Source organism: Agelaius phoeniceus, chromosome 18 (genome assembly GCF_051311805.1).
Source record: "Agelaius phoeniceus isolate bAgePho1 chromosome 18, bAgePho1.hap1, whole genome shotgun sequence".
In the NCBI taxonomy this organism is placed as follows: domain Eukaryota; kingdom Metazoa; phylum Chordata; class Aves; order Passeriformes; family Icteridae; genus Agelaius; species Agelaius phoeniceus.
This window is the reverse complement of record NC_135282.1, coordinates 9,787,582-9,809,875: the sequence shown is the minus strand read 5'-3', so window position 1 is coordinate 9,809,875 and position 22,294 is coordinate 9,787,582. Positions and strand designations below refer to the sequence as shown.

General features: G+C 53.8%; 1 protein-coding gene across 1 annotated transcript in view; it reads right to left on the bottom strand.

Moving 5' to 3' along the window:
- Positions 1-689: 689 nt before the first annotated feature.
- Positions 690-22,294, bottom strand: part of RBM19 (RNA binding motif protein 19) — a 52,894-nt gene continuing 31,289 nt past the window's right edge. The window contains exons 22-25 of the mRNA XM_054645766.2: positions 19,354-19,459; positions 13,725-13,845; positions 7,934-8,047; positions 690-1,054 (exon numbers count right to left, since the gene is read on the bottom strand). Of these exons, the coding sequence (XP_054501741.2) occupies positions 7,956-8,047; positions 13,725-13,845; positions 19,354-19,459 (319 nt within the window). The 3' untranslated portion in view covers positions 690-1,054; positions 7,934-7,955. The remainder of the gene's footprint in view (positions 1,055-7,933; positions 8,048-13,724; positions 13,846-19,353; positions 19,460-22,294) is intronic.

The following is a 22,294-nucleotide window of genomic DNA, read 5'->3' as shown; positions in this document are numbered from 1 at the left end:
AGAAAAAAAAAAGGGGGGGGAAGGGGGTAAAAAAAGGCCCCGTGTTTGCAGCCAACACGTGTAATCTGTTGCAGCCCTTGTCAGACAAAACAGTTTTGCCGTAAGACAGCGATTCCCAGAGGGGAAAGGGGCGAAGTGAAAATACTTTATCAGCTGCCTACATATGTAAAGCAGTACCCTGGTTGAAAAGCAAAGCCTCTTTCCCTTTGAAAGCTGGGAAGGGAGAGACGGGAGGCGACTGCCTGGGAGCGGGGACAGAAATGACACAGGCACAAAGCCCAGCACAGCAGAGCCCAGGCCTCCCTCCTAAACTGCTCTTATCTCCCTATCGGCCCCAAAAACTACCTGGCTGTGGAGAAGAAACAAAGGCAAACAAAACCCAGATGTGGCTCAGCTTGGGAAATTAAAAATATGGTTTGTAATGTACAGGAATTATTGCTCTTATTTCCCTATCGGCCCCAAAACTGCTCTTATCTCTCTATCGGCCCCAAAACCTACCTGGCTGTGGGGAAGAAACAAAGCCAACCAAAACTCTGACGTGGCTCAGCTTGGGAAATTAAAAATATGGTTTTTAATGTACAGAATGTGGTTTTTAATGTACAGGAATTATTGCTCTTATCTCTCTATCGGTCCCAAAAAATGACCTGGCTGTGGGGAAGAAACAAAGTCAACCAAAACCCAGACGTGGCTCAGTTTGGGAAATTAAAAATATGGTTTTTAATGTACAGAATGTGTTTTTTAATGTACAGGAATTATTTAATTCAGATATTAAGAGAAGGTTCTGTCAGTCCCCAGGTCAGCAGGGAAGTGTCCATTGCTCCAGGTTCCTCTTCCCTCAGGTTGGGCTGAGATGAAGGGAATCAATCCCTGCCTGGATTTAAGAAGTGATGCTCGGGAGCTGCCAGCAGACAAGGGTTTTCTTTCCTCTCTGAATTTCAAAGGCTGGGAATCCCAGGACCTGGACACAGGGCATAAATCAGCCCTGGATTCCACTGGCAACAAGTGGGCTGGCTCCTCACAGAGGCTTCTCCTGCTCCATCCATCAGCCACAGACCTGAGAAGGTGGGGAAAAAAACCAAGAATTCCATGTAGCAGCTCCCTCAGCAGGACAGAGAGGGGACAGGGGGGACACTGAGCTGGGCTGGAGAGCCCAGGAGGGGCTGAGATCCCGGGGCACTTCCATGGATGGGGATGCACAGAGGCAGGAGGGAGATAAGGAATGGGACTGGGGGAGGAAGGGGGGCAAAGGAAGGAGGGAAGCAGGAGAAGGGCAGGCAGGGAGGCAGAGGGGGGAGAGGGAAGGAGCCCGCACTGCCCATCTGGGCCATGCATCACATTGAAATTGTCCCGCATTAAAAATTCACCAGCCAGTGAATTTTCAAGGGATTTGTAGTAATTAGATGACAAAATGCTGGCAAATCTCAGGCTTGCCAAAGATGTTACTCAGGGGTCAAAGACTCGACACTTTTGGCTGGGTAATTTGTAAGTGTCAATCACACTCAGGCATCAGAGGGAAAGGAGAGCTCCAAGGGCTGAATCCTAACGAAGCCCAAGGCTCCTGCCTGCTGAGCCCCCTCCTGCTGCCACCCAGGCCTCAGACCCCCAGCTGAAACCACACTGGGCTGGTTTGGCTTCTCATTTTTTTAAATTAAAAGAGGAAACTTGCCAGGTTTTGCTTTTCTGCAGCTGCCTGGCGGGATGTGCCTGTCCTGTTCATCTTGCTGGGGGCAGGATGGGCTGTGACTGCCCCTCTGCAGCCCTGCACCAGCTCTCCTGGGCCAGGCCAGCCTGCTGCTTCCTGGGGCTGGCACACTGCGCTGAGCTGGGCTGGAAATGGAATTAAAGCATCTCCTGCCTTGTTCCCAGGGTGTCATGGAGCCTTTGGGGCCACCAGAGCAGCCCCATGGGCTGTGTGTGCCTGTGCTGGCCCTGCTGGAACACCCAGGCTCATTCAGATCCTCCCAGCCCTGGGCTGGAGGGGGGCCCCATCTCAGGCTGAGCCCATGGCAGCAGCTCATCCCACAAACCCACCCACAGCCTGGGGGAGAAATTTAAAAGTTTACTACAGCATCAGCTTAAAACCAAACCACAAAATGCAAAAATGAATGCTTTGTCCAAAACACCAAGGGAGATTCCTGTCCCAGCCAGGTGTGAAGCTCCAGTGTGGGCTCAGCCTTGCTGGGGCTGAGGTTAAGCCTGGGCTTTGCTGCTGGGTTTTGGGGGCAGAGGATGGCTCAGAGGGGTGGCTGCCTAGCCCCAGATCTCTCCTGGAGAGATTTTTGCCTTTTGTGGTCTGGTTTCTAAGCTGATGAAGTAGAAAAGCCCTGGATTTCTCAGCCCCACCAGCAGCAGGGGGATGGCTGTTACCAGGGGCTACACTTACCTCCAAAAAAGATTTGGGATCAGCACATGTGGGAGAGGCAGGACCCTGCTTTACTCTCCATCTCTCCTTGCTTACAAAGCTGTCCTTGTTACCCCTGCCAAAGCCCACCTCCAGTTCTGGGTGTGAGGGATGACTGAAGCTCTAAGGGAGGCATGGGGAGCTCCTGGCCATCAGCTCTGAGGTGCTGAGGCATCACACAGCACCCATCACACCCCAAAGGAGAAGCACTGCACACCCCAAACCCCCTTGCAGAGGAAAGCAAGTCCCAGAGCAAAGGAAGCTGAAGGAGGTTTGTTGGCTCCATCCCTCCCAGTGTGCTGGATTTGGGGAATGCTCTTAATCCAGTGTGTCAGGAGGGGAGAGATGGGAAAGGGAGGGAAAGGTCAGGAGGGAAATCCCCTCTGGACAGAGCTGCTGTGGGTTAGGTGGTGGATGCAGAGCCATTCTTGCTGCAGGCCAGCAGCACTGGGAGAGCTGGGAAAGGAGGCAAGCAGGGTGATGTGCCCCAGACAGGGGAGCTGAGGGGACTGGGAACGTGGCTGGAGGCTCCTCCTCAGTTTCAAAAGTCACTCAGCAGCTGCAAAACACCTTGCAGGGGAAGCCTTCCTCCAGCTCCTCATCAGCTGCACTTCCAGCTCCTACTCCATGTATTTAAATAGCCCAAATCATGGGCTGAGGTCTGCAGGGAGGCTGGGCTGAGGGGTTTTTCCATGGTTTTATCTTCACTTGATCTAAGAGTGCCTTCAGGTGCTGCTGGAAGGGTATTTGCAGGGAAGGGTATTTGCAGGGAAGGACTCTGCCTGTCCCTGCTCTGTCCAGTGTCAGGAGCCAGTCCCTGCTCACAGGGGGTGTCCCTGGGATGTTTCCTGCCTGTCAGAGCCTGCTGCTGGCAGATGGAGACCCCCCAGGCCCACCCCACTGCAGCTGAACACAGCTCCTACCACTGCCCTGCTTGCTCCTGTAGGAGAAAACGAACCAGAAAATGCCAAATTTTAGTTGAGGGAACACGAAGAAAACCTTTTTCCCCCCCAGATCACCTCTCCTGACACACTCCACAGCCCTTAGTGCCCTCCCACCACTCTGTCCCAGCAGCTTTGCTGTACCCTGAGCTGGGGATGATGTCACATGTGGGGACACGGTGACGCTGGCTCTGTACCCCCCTGCTCCACAGCAGCCCACCGTGGTCCCAGGGCTGGAACAGAGAGACAAACCTAATTACCAGGCACTAATTACAGCCTGTGGAACGCAGGGACTGTGCTCCTGCAGCTCCCAGGGAGGTGAGACCCTCCCTTCTCCAGGATCCTGCCCACCTCCCTGCTCCTGTGCTGCCATCACTTCCTGCACACCCCCAGCTCTGCTCTGCTCTGCCTCCCTCCCCAGCTCCAGTTTGGGGTGAAAGCCTCCCTGATTAGCCAATTTGGATCCCTATTTACTGTGAATTACTGAGCCTGATTATTATTCATGGCTGGCGAAGGCTGAGCTCTCAAGCCCGGCCATGCGGTTTCTCTTCCTCTCCAATGCACACATTTAGGGAAAACAGGAGGCAGAGTGCCTCACTCAGGGAAGCTGCCTCCTCCTCCTCCTCCTCCTGCTGTTTTTCCTGCTGAGGAAGGTGCTGGTGGAAGCTGGGATGTGGTGCCAAACACTGGTGGTGCTGTGACCCAGGGTGAAGTCCAGATGTGTTGGAATATTGGTCCCTTCCAACTCAGCTTCTCCTGGGACTCTGGGATTAAGGAGAAGCACCCCAAATCTCCCAGCCAGCATCCAAGTCAACTCTCTCAATCTGCATTTGCAAATTCTTCCTGAAGTCCAACCTGAACCTCCCCCTGGAGATTCCAGAGCTCCAGGAGGCAGCAGCTGGGCTGGAAGGCAGCAGGCAGGACCCATCTTCCTGCAGAGGGTGAGTGAGTGGCATTTACTGTGCCTGCTTGGCCTTGAAGCGCTCCCCAGACCTCATTCCATGGGACACACCTGGGAGGAAGGCCAGGGAAGATGGGCCTGAAGGGCTGAGAAGAGCTGGAATTCCTGACTTACTGCAGGAGCAGAGCAGTGGTGATGACAAGAAACCACCAAGAGCTCACAGATGCTGTCCCTGCCAGCTCTCCTGTGGCACAGAGAGGAAAACACAGATGGTGGTCAGGAGTTTTCCAAAGGGAGTGGGTCACTTTGGGCACTCCCAGGGCACTGTGGCACAGCAGAGGGGCTGGCAGTGCCCAGCAGAGCCAGGCTCCCTGGCTCTCTCTGTGCCTTGCCTTGCTTTGCTGCCTGTCCCCATAAGGAGATAAAAGCCCACACAGGCCTCTGGCAACAGGCAGCAATGAGGGAGAGCTGCTTCTATTAAAACCCCTTAACCCTCTCATTCAGTAAAAAAGCTGCATTTGAATAATATCCTAATCCAATTGCAGAGCTGCCCTGGGGAGGGGGATCTGCAGCGTGCCTGGGGAGCAGCTGCAGCCAGCACAGCTCCTGCTCCTGTCCAGCTCGCCAGGGTCTCACCCTGGATGAAGCTGTCACAACCTGACAGACACCCACTGGCCAAGGCACAGGGCCTCAAGCCCCCAGGGACCCTGCAATGCATCCCAGCAGCCAGAACTGAGTGTCAAGCACTCTTTTGGGCTCTCTGATGGGAGAGCAGAGGCTGAGCACAGCCCAGAGAGCCCATGTGGGGTGGCTGTACCCAGCTCTCCCCTGCACAGCCAGGGCTGATGGGTGAGCTGGAGCTTGGAGCTGCTCATCTTCTCTGCCACCAGCACAGCCTGGCTCCAGCCCTCACACCCCAACAAGGAGCACCACACCCCCCCTGTGCCCAGCTGTGCCCAGGGAGCACAGGGCAGCTGAGGGGTGACAGGCACACACGGTGACACTGACCCTGGGCTGTCAAGAGCCAGCAGAACGAGGGGGACAGGGCTGCAGCTCATCCCAGCCCAGTCACAACCATCAGTGTGCAGTCATTTGGTACAGACAAAACCTTCCTGAATAATAGAACAGGAACTGTTCCCCCTCCCAAAGCAAACAAGAGCATTGCAGCAGCACTGCTGAGGTTAAGGACCAGGGGGAGGCTGTTGCCTGCTTTAGCTCCGTGGACAGGTAACAGAGTTTGCATTATTTTATCATTAGGATTGCTTCAGATCAGGGGGAAAAAAGAAAAACAGTCAGTGGGGAGTGCTGAATTTCTGCAGACCTACTTAAGTGATCATTTTGATTCAGGTGTAGGCTCGTTTTTAGAAAATTCCTGCTGTAATTTTAGGGGTGCAACGTGTGGGATTCTCAATACGTAACAAAGAAGTGGAGCAGGAATTAACTCCAACTGTTCTCCAGAGCTGTGATCAGCACTTCCATAATTAATGTCCAGGCACATATATATCTGTGTACACATACACAGCCCCCCCCTGCTCACATCAAACAGATTTCCTTGATACCAAATTGCCTGAAAAATTAACCAATGTCAAACTGCTCCACAAGATAAGTATCATTAAGGGAAAAAGAAAATCTTCATTATGTTTGAAGGTACAGGGGAAAAAAAAAACCCTCATGAATGTTTTCCAGCCTGTTCCCAGCCTGGGAAATAACATGTTTTAAAACATATCAAAGGGTTAAATTAATTTTCATTAAAATTTAAATTTGAGAAGGCTCCCTCTCTTCTTTCCTCCCTCCTCCCCCTTTGAACGTTTGACTGGCAACCATTTCATATTTCAATCTCGGCAGAACAAATTGAATTAGATGTTGAAACCAAACTCTGCTCTGTTCTCTAAAGCCTACATGCTCTGCTTGTGCTAATCCTTTTCGTCGCTGCTGCAGACCTCAGAGACACTCAGCAAGAAACCTGCCCTGCCACAAAAGACAATGAAGGGAAAGAGGGAAAAAAAAAAAAAAGAAAAAACAGGAAAAAAAAAAAAAAAAACCCACAGGAAAATCCAAGCCCAACCTGCAATGCTGCAGAGCTTTGCTGAAATCATGTGCTGGGTGATGCATGTGCCTGGAGAGGAGCCTGCCCAGCTTCTCTGTCCTCTGTGCTGGACTTGGGCTGGTCCTGCCCAGGCAGGATGGTCAAACATCCCTGCTGGACTGAAATGTAACTTAGCTAGGGCTGAGATTTCACTGCAGTGACCCCCTGGTGCAGAGCTGTGCCAGTGCTGGGGCAGGTGCTGCAGGCAGTGGGGAACAGGCACAGGAATGCCACTCATCAATGCCCAGCAAAAAAAGGGGAATCAAGCTTGTCACCACTTCAGGTGACACTGCCACCCCCTCTGACAGCACTGCTTCCACACCTGTGCCTCAGTTTCCCCACTTGCTGTTCCAGAATGAGGTTTCACACCACAGCCCTGAGACATCCCAAGGGGCTATTCCTGAATTTTGGTCTGTCCCTTGAGCCAGGTCCTGGCAGGAGTGGCTGCTGTGAGGTTTGTGAAGCCTCTCAGTGCCAGCAGCAGGGCTCTGGAGCTGCAGCACAGTTTGGGGGACCAGCAAGGGGTGTCACAGCACTGGAGCTCAGCCTGGAACTGCAACTCAGTGCTGAGCCCTGTTCTGGGAATTCTGCAGAAAAGCTGGGACAGGACAGGTCTGTAAGCACAGAGCTGGGCTCTGAGCAGCACAGCACACACACCTGGAGGCACCCAAAATCAGAGCTGGACAGATGTCACCCCAAAGCCCTACAGATGTCACCCCTAAGCCCTGGCAGATGTCACCCCAAAGCCCTACAGATGTCACCCCAAAGCCCTGGCAGATGTCACCCCAAAGCCCTGGCGCTCCTGCAGTTCCCCTGCATGGAGCAGGCAGTGTGGTTTAACCCAGCTCAGCTGCTGTGAACAGGCTCCCATCAGATACTCAGGGTTTCCACTGTGGCCACACACACACAGAGGACACCACGAGTCCACCTCACCTCTCCTGAGCCCACACAGGGTGAGCCTGGGGGTCTCAGAAGGATCAGAGGGGCTGGCAGGACTGCAGGGTTTGACCTCAGGAAGCCATTTCATCCTGACTCCCTCCTGCCATCCCTAATTTTCCAGCCTTGAGATGCTGCCCCAAGACACACCAAGGAGGAGTGATGGCAGCCAGGACTCACTCGGGGTGTGCTGCTTTTGGAGGGAGAGAAGTTGTGGAGATTTTTGTGCTGGCAGGGAAAAGGCCTTTGCCAAACCGTCTGTGCCATGGTGGCAGCTGCAGGTTGGTGTCCAAACAGGGATTTTGATTTTTTGGCAGCCCATCTGTTCTCCCCCAGCCACAGGGAGGGACAATTCACACCCTGACAGCAGAAATTCTGCTGCCTTTCCCTGGGGGGATGCCAACAGCCAGGGGAGCACACAGAACACACCCAGGGCATGCACTCACTTCAACACTGGGCTCAAACCGAGCCAAATCTGGGCTGTAACCCCTGGGACCACAGCCAGGAGCCTCTGGGGTTGCAGAGGGACAGGCAAAGGGTGGGACTCCTGCTTGGAGGCTGCTGAGCCTTTGGAATTCCACCTTCTCCTGCTCCTGGTGCTACCGACCCTGCAGCAAGGACACTGTGACTTTTAGGGCCAGCTGTGCCCACCCTGCCCCAGTACCCACCTCACCAGAGCCCAGGCAGCTGTTAGATATCCTCATCCTTGTTATTGTCCTCCTCTTCCAGGTGCTCCATGATTTCATTCAAAAGCTCCGATCGTTTTTTCTTCTTCGGGGAGTCTGTCCAGGCCAGGGGGGAGCAAAGGGGGGGAGAGAAAAGGAAAAATTACAACCTGGACCCACCTTAGGAGGGGCTGAGGGGGCTGGAGGGAGCAGGACACCCTTCCAGGTGAAGGTCATCAATATCATCTACTTCTCCTCCCCAGGCAGGTCCTGGAAGGAGCTGGGATTCCAAAACCTTCCACCCGTGCTTTAGTTCACTGGCTGGGAGCAAACAGCACCCAAACAGATGCTGGTGATGCCAACCCTTCCCGCTGACCCCAATTCACTGTGAAATTCACCATCTCCCTGTGGAAAAGTGGCTGCAAGCCTCAGCAGGAGCTCATCAGGGCTCTTGGCAACACCCTGGCTGAGACCACCCCACCCCAGCAGCACATCCTCACCTGGGGGGGACCATGTCCCTGCTCTGCCCCTCCTGCCCTGGCACTGCCTGTGGCACACAGCGCCCTGCACACATCCCTCCCAATGCCTGCAGCACAGGGGGGACCCTGGGGGGCTGCCAGCACCTGAGGGAACAGCCCAGCCCTGGCTCTGAGGTGACAAAGCCATTTGGTCCCTGATGTGAGGCTGACAGCCTCCTTTCTGCTGGGCAGGCAGTGCCCTCCCGGCAGGAGCTGTGGCACAGCCCCCTCTCCCCCCCTGGCTCCCCAGCTCGCTCGCAGCACATGGAGAACAGCTGTTTAAATCCTGCTTTCAGACATCAAAAGCCTCGCTGGGTTTCTCAAACAAACAAACATACCATAGGACTAAAGAAAAGGTGTAAAATAAATAAATGGAACAAGCTGTGCATTTTCTTTTAGTATTACAGCTGCTGCGGGAGATAAACAACAAGTAAATGTCACAAAACATCAATACAGAAGAAATTAACCTGACAAAAGCTCACATCCCCCCCCCCGCCTCCCCCCAACTCCCAACAATTTTTGCATTTCTGGAGTTCCCATCTAATGATTTTATTTTTCAATTAATTCTTTGACAGAGAGCCAGAACCTGCCTCCCTTCTCCCTGGGGGCTCTGGGGACAGGAGGGGGACGAGGGTGCTGATGGACCCCGCTGCCCTCCCAGCATCCACCTCAGGGGAGCCATGGGGGCCACAAGGTGCCACCCCCAGACCCTCCAGCAGCTCTTCCCAGTGCAATCACCCAAAGGCACCAGGGATAACCCACCCTGGAGGAAGGTGCCAGCTCAGCAGTTCTCCCTCTCTACTCTGCTCCCAGCTCTCCTCCTTTGGAGTGGCATCAAATGTGGTCTCATCTCCCAAATCCGCTGTAGGAGCATGTCTTGTACCTGCCACCCCTTCCCAACCAGAGCCTCGTGGAGATCCCACAATGCTGAGGCTGCACAGCAGAGGAAAAGCTGGATATGGGATGCTGGGTGCCCAGGGAAGGAACATCCCTCAGCAGAGCAGCACCTGGCAGGGTTCTGGCAGGGCAATCCCCCACTGCACCCCCCAGATTCACCAGCTCGGCCACGGGCAGCACCAGCAGCATCCCCCTCTTGCCTAACAAGGGGAAAATAAAAACCCAGGAGGGTGGGGGAGCGAATTGGTTGGGCTTCCTTCCGTTCTGCTGCTCCAAGCTGGTTAAGGTTTGCCCGCTAACGATCCCATTTGCTTCCTTTAAACAATGGGCAAAGCCGGCGGGGGTGGGCCAGGAGGGGGATTACCACGGGATTAGAACGTGGCAGGGTTGTGGATGCCACGCTAATCCTGCAGGGTTTTACTCCCCGGCTCCGGCATGTGTTTGCATTAGTTACAGATGCTCTCGAGAAAAAAAAAAAAATTAAGAAAAAAAAAAAAAAGAAATAGGAAAGGACAAAGGAGAAAAAAAGGGAGCCCAGCGGTTGGGAGGTGAGGGAAAAGGAAACCTGGGGGATGGAGGCCAAAGGAGGAGCAGGACCGTGCCTTCCCTGGCTACCCCTGCTTCCAGGCACAGCTGTAAATAACCAGGGATGAGCCACAGCGGGGCCCGGCTGCTCTCCAGCCACCCACGGCCCTCCCAGCTGAACCCCCGCCTCACACACCATCATAACCCCCCCACAAGTCGTTGCTTCCCCTCCCGGCGTGGTGAAATTCCCCATCTGTCAATTTAATGCTTTGATCGATGGCAAGGAGCAGGAAAGCGGCCCGGCACAGCTGGCTGCCCCCGTTAGGCCTGGCGGGAGAGCGGCGGGGCGGGCTCAGGAGCAGAGATTGGCCTTTGGTGGGATTGGGAACTAAACCCTCCCTGCACCCGGAATTGGCCTTTGGTGGGATTGGGAACAGAGCCCTCCCTGCACCAGGAACTGGCCTTTGGTGGCATTGGGAACAGAGCCCTCCCTACACAGCCCGGGTTGAGGGATTGGCCTTTAGTGGGATTGGGAACAGAGCCCTCCCTGCACCCGGAATTGGCCTTTGGTGGGATTGGGAACAGAGCCCTCCCTGCACCCGGAATTGGCCTTTGGTGGGATTGGGAACAGAGCCCTCCCTGCACCAGGAGCACCAGGAATTGGCCTTTAGCGGGATTGGGAGCCAGAGCCTTCCCTGCACAGCCCGGGTTGAGGGATTGGTGTTTAGTGGGATTGGGAACAGAGCCCTCCCTGCACAGCCTGGGCCGAGGGAGGGATTATAATTTAGTGGGACTGGGAGCCAGAGCCTTCCCTTCCATGCATGCTCGGTCTGAGGAGCATGAGGAATTGGCATTTAGTGGGATTGGGAGCCAGAGCCCTCCCTGCCCAGCCCTGGGAGAGAGCAGAGCACACTGAGGGGTGGGCAGTGCTTGCCAAGCTCCCCTCAGGATGGAGCTGGGGGAGGAAGGGGTTGGAGCTGCTCCCAGCCCTTTGGAGCGGTGGCTCCATCATTTGGGGATGCAGGGGTGAGTCTGGAGTGTTCCCCCTGCACAGGGCACACATCATAGCTGCCCCTTGCCCCAGTGAGATCCCTTGGTCCCAGAGCCAGGACAGCCACCCTGCTGGTTTCCAAAGCTTCAGTGATCCTTCTTTTCCAAAGGGAAGATCCCCCTGCCCAAGCCAGGCTGAGCTGCTGCTGCTGGCAGTGTTTGTCACCTGTCCCTGCCCTGCTGTGGCATTTGTCACAGCCCTGCTCCAGGTTATGAGCTGCACTAGAGGGTCCAGGGATAACTGCTGGCCAAGCTTTCCCTGGCTGCTCCTTCCCACGTTAAGAGTCACTGATTTTATCCACACAGCCTGTCCCTGGCCAGGCCCTCAGGCCCTCCAGCCACCTTACAACAATTAAAATTGCCTCCAGATTAAAAGTGGGGTGCAAACAAAACTCAGTGTCTTTTTTTTTTTCTCTAAGTGCCTTCTGCCCCAGGGTGAAGAGCAGATCCTCAGAAATGAGCAAAAAGCCTGAAGCCCCTCCCAGACTGTGCTGGGAGCCAGCAGGGCTGAGGTGCCAGGCCTCAGGGCTGGGCTGTGGCTTCACTCCTGACAGAACCACTGAAACCACCCGTGGCAGTCAGTGACCACTCCTGGGCTCCTCACTTTCTCCTGGAACATTACAAAGCCTCAGAACAAGCCATAAAGAATGACCTGAAAACTACACAAAATGGGAAGGAAGCCTATTCCATTTTATTGCATCTATTAGACCTATTGAAAAGTCGGCTCAGAAGTGGTTTGATTGCCATGACAAATGCCTGCATGGAGAAAAGATTTGGGAGACCAGACCTCTCCTTCACAAATAACAGCAGAGACCTGGAACTGGAAGCCCAATCTCTCTAAATGATCTCTAGAAATAAGGTGTGTAATTGTGGCAGAGAGCAGAGTGGTAGGACACGTCTGTCACAGCCCAGGTCAGGACCTTGAAATACTAAGACAAAGATGATGAGGCTGACATTAGAGCTGGGGACACCACAGACCTCAGTCCTGATCGTTTTCTGAAAGGATCTTTTCTTTCCTATTCCCAGCTCGGGATGGGGACCTGGCCACTGCAGCTGTGGGAAGACCCTCACAGTTCACCCACACTGTGCTGGCAGAGGAAAACTCATGGGGGACACAGCACAGGGATGTCTGAGCTGCTCCTGTGCCCTATGGGGAGAGGAGGAGCTTGGGGAAATGGGGATCAGTAGGAAAAATCCTGGTTTCTGGGCTGTACCACCAGTGAAAAGAGATGCACAGTGTCAGCCTGGCTGTTGGGTGCTGTGTGTGCTCTGCATCCTCTCCATCCCTGCTCCATGTGGGAAAAGCAGCCTCTGGCCCCACCAGGGAGGAAAGCTGAAGGAGCATCCCCATTCCAGAGGGGTGCAGGCAGAGTGGGGCCAGCCTTTTTTCCCCTCTTTATCACTATCACCCACAGAGGGACAGGGTGCAGCTTCCTCCTCACCTCAGAGCCACTGGGCACCCCACAGTGCCTTGAAATCAGGAGCAGGCACTTCCCAAGGTGTGGGAAAAATCCCACCCCTGACCCTCCAGTGTGTCACAGAGAGGTTGAGACCTGGTCCCAGGCACCAGCCAGACCCTGGTGCCTATGGGTGTGCCTCAGCCTGGCTTTCCTGGCACAGATCCCTCCTGGCACACCCTGCTCTGCCACAGCATTAGCCACTGGCAGTTTGGAGTCACTGGATGTTCCTGAGACAGGCTGGAGCACAGCAGGGATTGTGCTGCCATCCTGTTTCCCATCCCTAAAGATGGGGAGTGGCAGCCTTGCTCCTGTTTCTCAGCTGAGACCCTGGAACCACTTCAGCTCCAAGGCTGCATTCCTGCTGGGATGTGAAAATGCTCTTCCTGCTGCCCTCCCCAGGGCCCCAGCTTGGTGAGGAAGAGCCCAGACAAGGAGGCTGGAGCAAAGACAGGCAAAAACTGGGGATAAGCAGAGCTTGGGGGAGGTGGCAGAGCTCACAGCCACATCTGCTGAGAGTCTGCAAGGATCCTAAAGCCAAGACTGCTTATTTCCCCTTACACTGAGCAGAGTGGAAAGGGGGGAAGGAGATCCTGAAGATAAAACTGGGTGTTGAAACATCTCACCTGCTCTTTTCTCCACATGTACAACATGTCCCCACTCCACTGCTGGGTTCTGGGTAGGCACATCCACCCCTCAGCCCTGCCACCACCAAACTGCAGCTTGCCCAGCCTGGAATGAGCAGCCCTGAACCATTTCAACATGGGGATCACTGGATCAGTCAGGATCACTGAATAACTGAGGTGTGCTGCTCTCCCCTCAGCAGGGATGTGCAGCCCCACAGCTGCTGCCAAACCCCCAGGCCATGGGCATGTGGTGATGGAGAGGGGAAGCAGGGAGGGGATGCAGGAGGAGGAGCATTGATCTCCAGCTTAGCCCTGCAGCCCAGGGGAGCCCTTCCTACATAAATATTTGCCAAGCAATGCATTTGTGCCTGTCGATGGCTGTCAATAGGAGCCTGCAGTGCTGTCATCTGCAGAGCTGTCACTCCCAGCAGCCTGAGCCAAGCAGCCCCTTCTGCATCCCATCACCACACAGTTTTCCCTTTTAACTCCACGTGCTGCATGCACAGAGCCTGTCCCCACCTCGGGAGCAGCCAGGGGAGGGAGCAAAGGCGCTGTGGCTGCCAGGTGGCACCGTGGTGCCCGGGCACACGCAGAGTTAACAGCTCACAGGCAGAGCTGCCAGACAAAGGCCTGGCCTGGCTGCCTCCCCCAGCGTGCTGAGGCTGCAGCAGGGAGCTGGCAGCCCCCAGCAGTGTGGCAGTGGCAGCAGAGCAGGGGTTACCGTGGAAGTGCTGGGCGGTTTTGCGGCGCAGGGCTTCCAGCGTCTCCTCCGTGTCCGCCCACTCCAGCACCAGCCTGCGGCCGTACAGGTGGGTGCTGTGGCACAGGGCCTGGAAGGCTTTCTGCACAATTCAAAGAGAGAGAGAAAAAAGAAATTAAAGAAGAAAATAAGAACAGGCTCACAGGAAGGAAAGGCAGAAATGTTGCTCCCTCTGCCCCGGGGCGGAAAGGCCACCAGAGAACATCGTATTGGGAGTGCTTTGCTCTGATGGGGCAGGATCCATCTCCATCAGAGGCTCTGACTCGGTCATTTATCTTCCCTGCACTTGCAGCAGAGCACATTCCCATCACCACTGCTGCTGGCTCTGCTCCTGGGGGGCAGGCTGGAACCCAGCACAGGGTGGGACCACCCTGAGCCGGGAATGCTGCAGCCTCTGCAGCTCTGGGTGGGACCCTGTGACTGCCCAGCACCCTGTTCTCTGCTGGAACACAGGGAAGCACAGCTCAGCTGTGACAGAGGAGTTCCTTTCTGCTCTGGAAGCAAGATGGAAAACTGCCTTTCTCCTGCCAACCATGTGGTGACTTGGCCGTGGTGGCAGCACATGTGGCAGAGCAGAAGCCAGCACAGAAGCCCTCTGCTCTTTATGCCTGTGGTGGTTTGCTCTGATGCAGAAATCCAGAGGTTTCCTGGTGTTAGGTCCTGTTTGGTAACACCCATACAGCTGGAATCTCTTGCTGATGTTGAATACAAACATGCCAGCCAGGCCAGAGCTCAGATGGCTTTCTCTGCCCCTAGCCAACCAGCAGAGACACCCAGAAAGCACTGACTCAGTCTAGGGAAGTTTGATTTTGTCTTTATTTCCCACAGAATTTCAAGGAAATTCAGGACTGAGCAGGACTGGGCCCACAATGCAAATACACAAATACACTGGCCAAATATTTTTATCCCCAGGGGCCCACAAAGTGCTCCACAGTAAAGGCTGGGCACAGAGGGAGAGAAATGCCCCAAATGCTTTTTCAAAAACCCCAGCTAAGGCTGAGATTAGCTCAGGTTTCGAGCTCTGCAAATCTCTGGAACAAAAATGGCATCTGTAGGATCAGACAGACATCCTGCTGTCCAGCAGGGCCTTGTGCTCCCATCTGGAGGCCCCAAACCAGCCCCCAAGCTGTCCTGTAGAAGTCCACACCTCTCCTCTGAGCCACCTGCTAAAAGCAGCTCTGAACCACTGCAGCTGTCCCCAAATGCCACATCTCTGGGCAGAGGGGCTTGTCCTGCTTTGCTGCCCACAGGGTCCTCAGGACCCTCCTTGAGCTGCTGGGTTATGAAACTCATTAAAAAAAAATCACATTTTCCAGTAACCTGAGCTTTCCTCTCTTTCCACAGTCCTTTCACTCATATAACCCTCATGTGCTGTAAAGCAGTGATGAGGAGCACCAGCTCCACCATGGCATGGGTGAAACTCCCACTGTCCCAGCACCCCCAGGGTGATCCTGGCAGGGCAGAGTGCCCCCTTTTCCAGGGGCACATTCCTCCTGGAAGAGCTGCAAGCTCCAGCTGTTTTTATTTGCTGCTGCTGTGTTTTCAAGGCCTATCTCCCAATTAGCAGAGCAATGTGTTGGCTTAAACAAACATTGGGGGGAGGTGGTGGGAGGGAGTTGTGAGGGCTGTTTGTGTTGGCACCAGGAGCCTTTTCCAAAGCCTGGCACACCACCCATGGCTCTAAACACTGCATTTCCTTTGTTAATTCCTATTTTTGGATTGCTCCTTCCCACAGCACAAGGAAGAGGGAAGTTGGGTGACAGCACACAGCCCATCTGTGCTCCATGGGTCATGGAGGAGGGCAGGCCATGATGAACGTGGCACTTGGTGGGCTCTGCTCCACTGAGCCACTTCTCTGCCCCCACTTCCTCCTCCTCCTCCTCCTCATGGGATTGCCATCCTCTAGTTTTGCTGGGAAAGGTCATGGAGCAACACAGAAGGCAGATGCTGCCATCAGGTTATGGGTTATGTGCAGGAAACCCGCTGGGTGAGACACATCTGCCACCAGCCTGGTGACATTGGCCCTTCCTGGCCAAACACATCCCCAAAATGAGTTGGTTTGCACCCATGATGAAGAAAGCTCCAGCCTGTACTGGGGTCTCTGCTCCCTGTCTTCCAGATGGGCTCCAGGAGCTGGGAATGCAGAAGAGAAGCTGCACATTTCAGGTGACAAACACACGGATGTCACTTCTTTGGAAATGAGCTAAAAGACAAAACTAGCTGTTCAGTGCTCTGAGAGGAATTAAGACTTTTTCAGGGAAAAAAAAAAAGAGAAAGCACTGATGATTTAAAAGACAAAGGGATGAAGGGGAGAAATGCCATCCCCATACATCCACACTGCTGGAAATCTTCCAGGGAGAGGAGGAAATCTGCCACTGCTGCTATTCCAAATGAAGAGATAGGTAGGAAAAAATATATTTTAATTAGGTGACAAGTATGAAATGAGGAGAAGCAGGCTGGCTTTCAGAGAAAGCAGGAGCTATTTTTGGGGTGCAGCTCCTCTGTGTGAGCATCTGCCTTCCCAGGACAGCTCTCTGGAGGAACAAAGAAGGGCCAGAGGTTTGTGGAGTTGTATCCAAATGAGGGATAAAGGCAGGTGTGGTGACTGCTCATCCAAGAGAGAGACTCACCACAAAAGCCCTCTAATTCTCAGGGCTTTGTATCTTCCTACAGCTTTAAGGAGAGCCTTTGCCACAAAAAGCTCCTTTGGAAATGCCCAAGCCTGATTCTGCTGCATTTGGTAACACACCCTCTGCCAGGCCACCCAAAGCTTGCAGAACCCTGGCAAACCTTTTCCCAGGCCTCATTTGCTTTCCAGATGCTTTAGGGTTGCATGGAAACACTATGGGCTTCTCCTCCTCGAGAATAGGATGTGAGCATGATTTAAAATGCCATTTCTGAGCATTTTTTTGCAAAGTTTGGTTCAAGCTTAACATTACGGCTCAGCATGGCAGGAAAAAGCAGGGAGAGGAAAGGGAGAGGCTGGAACAGCAGCTTAAAAACATCTGTGGGATTCAGAAAGAGAATTTCCAAGTGAAGAGGTGGCTGCTAACCCCCCAGGAAGGGCAGGCTGCTGGGATAAGGCAGGCAGAGCTCTGGAGCAGAGCCTGCTGTGCTGGGAGGGCCGGGAGCAGAGGCAGGAGCGCAGCGTCTGTCACCCACGGGTGTGACAGCGCCAGCCCTGACTGCTGCACTCATTTGGAGGACAGTGCTGCTCTGCCTCCAGATTCCCCCTTGCCCTATTAAATACTCAAGCCAAAGAGCCTCCAGGCTGGAATCATTAGAGGGACAAAGGGTCAACAACATTAGGAGATTGATAAATATCCCTCCCTTGCAAGAGCCGGTCCCAACTGAGGATGCTCTCCGCGATGCCAGATGCACACAAGGATTTTTCCTTTCGTGTGTGTGCATTTTGAAAGCATTGGCTGTCTCTCCCAAATGGGCAATTTCTATTTGGAGACCAGATGTATTTTTATATCAACAGGGGAGAAAAGTGGGAACTCGGCTTCCCAGTTAATAGTTCAAAAATAAAAACAATTCCGCAACGATTCTGCACAGGGAACGTCAGGAAATGTTTAGTGCTTCCTTAACTGGAGTTAATTTGGTATTGCCAGCGCATCAGAGTTGCAGGGAAGGCTGAGGAGATCAAGCCAAGCCTGATGGGGCAGAGCTGCAGGCACAGCATCGGGGAGCTGGGAGGAGGAGCCCCCGTGTCTGTGCTGGCTGTGGAAAATCTCCATGTGCGCTCCCACAGCAGCCGTGCTTGTTCAGAGAAAAAGACAAACACGGGAGGTCACAGGCTTTAAATGCCCAACAAAGGCAGCCTAACTATTCTATTACAAACCCATCATGTTTTATAAGATGCTTATAAGCAATTTCCAGATTACCACTCTGAGCAAAAGCGTCACTGACAGTCAGAGCTATTCAGCTCAGAGGTCTCCAGGCCCACTCCCCTCCTCTCTCATTTCACTCAGCAATAAACTCTAAGCCAATTATGAGCATGTTTACAATATTCAGGATCCTATTCATCAATACACTGTGCATCCTCTTCCAGACGGCCAATGGAGTGTACTTGATGTGCCACTTGTGAGACAATTAAATCCCTCAAAGAGATGAGGGTGGAAAAAAAATATGAAGAAGGAAGAAGAGCTGCTTTGCTGGGAAAGAAGAAAACCCTGCTGAGAGTTGTTCCACAGGGCAGCTCTCTCCCTGCATGCTCCCCTCCATGAGCTTTGGGAGCTGTGCCCTGGGCCAGAGCCTGCCTGGCTCTCTCCCCTCACCATAGATGGGCTGCCTATCACTGAGATGCCCATTTGTCCAGTGCAGCTGGAATCAGCCCCTGAGAGGATGAAAAGGGATGGGAAGCAAACACTGAGCTGTGCCTGCTTCCCCCAGAGAGCAGCAGTAAAGAACCAGTCAGGTCTCTCTCTGTACCCTTCCATCCAAAGCCTAAAGTTTCCTTGGGAAAGAGATTAATTCAAACCCCAGGAACAAAGCCTGAGTGACTGTGCAGTGAAGCAGAGGTGAAAGCAAAGCTGCTTTGAGCAGAGCCACAGGCACAGCTCAAGGTGCAGGGAGAGGAACCAGGCTCCTGGGGGGATCCCCTGCACCCCCAGCTGACCCCCAAGGGGAGGAGGGAAGCTGAGCAGAGGGAAGTTTGAGTTAGGATCAATACAGGACTAACAAAGAAACTCCATGTACTGTGTTATACAGGAGGTCAGGCTGGAAGGGATGATCTAATAGTCCCTTGTGATCCTGGATCAATGAATGCTGTCTAAAAACATAAACACAGGCTCTGGCTGGCTCCCCCCTCCTCTCTCCTTCATCTGCACTCACAGTCTGGAAAATCTGCAGTTTTGGGGGCTTATGTGGTCCCTTCCCTCCAGCAATAACATCCCGTGGGTTGTGCTTACAGCCACTCCCTTCCAGACCCTGCCCGAACCACCAGGAATCAGCAGCAGGATGAAATCCACCCTGCTCCAGAACCTCTGGCAAAGGATGAGAGCAGGATACCACCATCAGACAGGCTGCAATCCCCTTGTTTCTGCTAAAAGCATGGAACTTAAAGATACAGGAAAGCTTTCAAAAAATAAATGAACTAGGCCAATTCATAACTACTGATCCTCTGGCACAGTCACTGGGAAAGCAGCAGGGTAAGGCTGCTCACAGGGGGCTCTCAAAACACACAGAAGAACTGGTGAACACAAGCCTTGAATGGGTTGCAAATTAGGGAACAGCCACAATATCCAAAACTCCCCTAAAATCAAGGTGGTGCTGGAGGTGGGACATGTGCAGAGGTTTCCTGATGTGTTAATGTTGGGTCAAAACCATCCTGTCTCACCTTGCTGCTGGCAAACCTGAAAAATAAGCTCCTGTCCTTCCATATTACAAGAATTTTGAGTTATTTTATCAGTTGCACCAAAATTATTCCCTTTAGGGGTTGGCTTGTGGGTTTTGTTGCTGCCCACATGGGGGTTTCAGCCTGAGTGCAGCTTTCCTGGGCAATGCTACCAGCCCAAACCTGGGCAGTGGGACAGAGCCTCCAGGCTGCCCTCCCCAGCTGGGGCAGTGCCAGAAGGGCACAGCTCACCTTGGCATCCTGCTTGGTGACGAAATCCACAAAGCCAAAGCCCCGGTGGGATCCTGTTCCTGCCATTTTCTTGGGCAGCCGGACGGTCTTGAGCTCTCCAAAGGTGCTGGCAATGCAAGGAAAAGCAGGGACAGCATGAGATGAAGGCAAGAGTCACCCCTTCCCCACAAACCCTGGCAGGGCCAGCTGCACACCCACACTGAGTGGTGTCCTGCAGCCACTCTGCTGCCCTGAAAGCCCCATTTCCAAAGCAAGTACCAGTTAAAAAACTCAGCTTGCATTTGAAGGATAATTCTGGATATAAAACTTAACAATACAAAAAACTTCTTTAATGTAACTGCTTTGTTCCTCCTTCCCTCAGGAGATCCAGCCAGAATGCCATGCCCTGCTCAGGGTGGGCAAAGCATCTCCAGGTTAGCAGGGCTGCTCCAGATGCCACCAAAACAGATTTATTTGCACCTTTAAAGAGGGGCTGGAGTGCACAGGATACAGGCAGGACACAGAGCATGGCCCCACAGGGAATTATTCTGTTTCCAGAACAGCTCCTCCATCCCCAGAGGTGTCATCCCTCCAACTCCAGGGATCCTGGGCATTTTTTATGATTGGATTTCCTCGCTCTAACCCTTCAGCCTCTGCCATCCTGCAGCTTCTGTGCTGGAATAAACTGGTTTTATCTAAGCTTTCTGGATGTAGAAAGGGAAACAGGCGAATCCAGCAGACCACAACAACCTCCATATCCAACAGCATTTCAGACAAGTTTTGCAGTGCCAATGGAAAGCCAAGAATGGGGAGATAAGGGGGTTCCTGTCCCACAGAAGGAACCTGTGGCTTGAGCAGCAAAGCATGCAGCCATCCCACTTTGTCCAAAAACCCTAAAAAGGTTTTTTAGCCCCAAAGGCAGCACGTGCTGGACACCCCTCTCCAGTGCCATCCCCTGGAGAAATTCCAGGACAAAGCCAATGCTTTCCTGCTGCCAAGCTCCCTCTTCCCCTTCTCCTCCCCTCCCCTCACACCCATTTATATCAAACACATATGCACAAACTGCAGGCAATAAATATTTAATGTGGCCCAGGTCTGAAGAGATGTGTTATTTTATTTGAAAATCTCCACACAGGCGTGCATACACAAAAGGAGCCTGGGATACAGCAGTGCCAAAGAGCACCTGGGAATAAACACAGTAAAGGCCATAAATGCTCTCGTGAAATGATATAAGCTAAATCCTGGGAGTTAACCTGCTGCACTGGCAGCATGACCAGGCATTCATCCACCCAATTTCCTTAGGCAACGTGGTGTGTAAATGCACCATTATGAAGCTTCAAAATGAATCCGCACGTCTCGCGCTCGGTGCTTTCCCTCCCTCTCCCTGCTGCCCCCTCCGAGCTGGAGCCACGCAAACAAACAAACAAACCCCAGCACAGCAGAGGGAGCAGCCTCAGCTGCTGGAGGGCTCGGATCCTGGGGGTTCCAGAGGTCCTCCTGCAGTGGGGTGGGGGTGACAGGGACACCCAGGATGCCTGGAGCAACTCAAATGCTGCAGCTGGGTGAAGGGAGAGGCAAGGGGACAGCTCCTGAGCCATGGAAATGCCCATCTAGCTAGGAAAAATGGGAGGCAAAGCCCATGGGCACGCTCTAGTCTCTCTCTCTCTCCATGAAAAATATCAAGGACATTGCCTGGGGGCAGCAGAATATTTGCTGAAGGAACAGGAGCAGAGTATTTGCTCAAAGGGAGGTCTCAGACAATGCTCAGTCTGTGCACTGAAACACCAACATGTCCTTTTGACACCAAAACCCAGCACTCAGGGTGGCCAGGGGGTACCCACAGGAGCAGGATGGCTCTGGATTCAGGGTGCCAGCTATGCTGACCCACATCAGCCTGGGCAGAGCTGGCAGAAATTGGCCCTTCCTTCCTCCCCAGCTCAGAGCAGTCCAGGCCACCCACACGTGGAGAGGAGTGGAGGGAGGGGACACCTGCTCCAGATCCACAGCAGGGCTGGCCAGGAGCTTTCCCTGGGCACTGGGAGCCAGCAGGGGCTCCCAGAGAGATGGATGCAGGGAACAGGCGAGGTGCAGGGGTGAGGGAAGCCGAGGGGACAGGGCTGACCCCAGCGGGGCCGTGCAGGGGAGCAGCATCCCCCCCACTGCGGCGCTAATTAGAAAACACAACACAGCAATTACCGGCGGGAGCTGCGAATGAGGCACAGCTCCGGCCTTTAATGTTCTCCTCTCTGGTGCCAGGCACAGACTCACACCTCTCCTTTCCAATTATTTCTGCTGGATTTGGGGGGAGAGAGAGGCAGAGGCAGAAGGAAACCCAATTACCCCCTGCAGTGGCAGGCTCCCTGCCCAGGGAAGCCAGAGGGAAGCCAGGTGCTGATGGGTTTGCTCCCACTCCGGCTCATCCAGGATGGCCAGGCAGGGACTGTGCCATGGGCAAAGGCATGGGGAGGAGGAAAAGCATGGAGCACATCACTCAAGTGACACCAGAGCATAATGGCAAGGGAAGGGAAGAAAGCTTTTCCATTAGATGTCATGGAGCTGTTTGAAAATGTGCTCCCAGGGGCTGGGATGGCTGTGGAGTCACAGCAAATCAGACACGGTGGCACTGCCAGCTCCTTCCCCTTCCAGCACAGATGGAGTGAAAAAACCCACAGGCAGCCCAGGGTGGGGGCTCCTCTGGGTGCTGGTGCCTCTCTCCTCTCCAGGTGGGCAGAGATCAGCAATCCTGCTGCCAGCACAGAACACAGCACCAGGCCAGGCTCCTTCCCTCGAGCAGCATGGTTTACAGGGAGGTTTCCAGCATCAGTGAGTGTGAAACCAGAGCAGTTTCTGGATTTATACTCACCCAGCCATCCATGCCTTCTCCAAGTGCTGCTGAGCCCCCAAGTGCTCCAGGGCTGGTGGTTGTGGGAGCAAAGCCCTTTCAGGCTTGAGACATTGACTT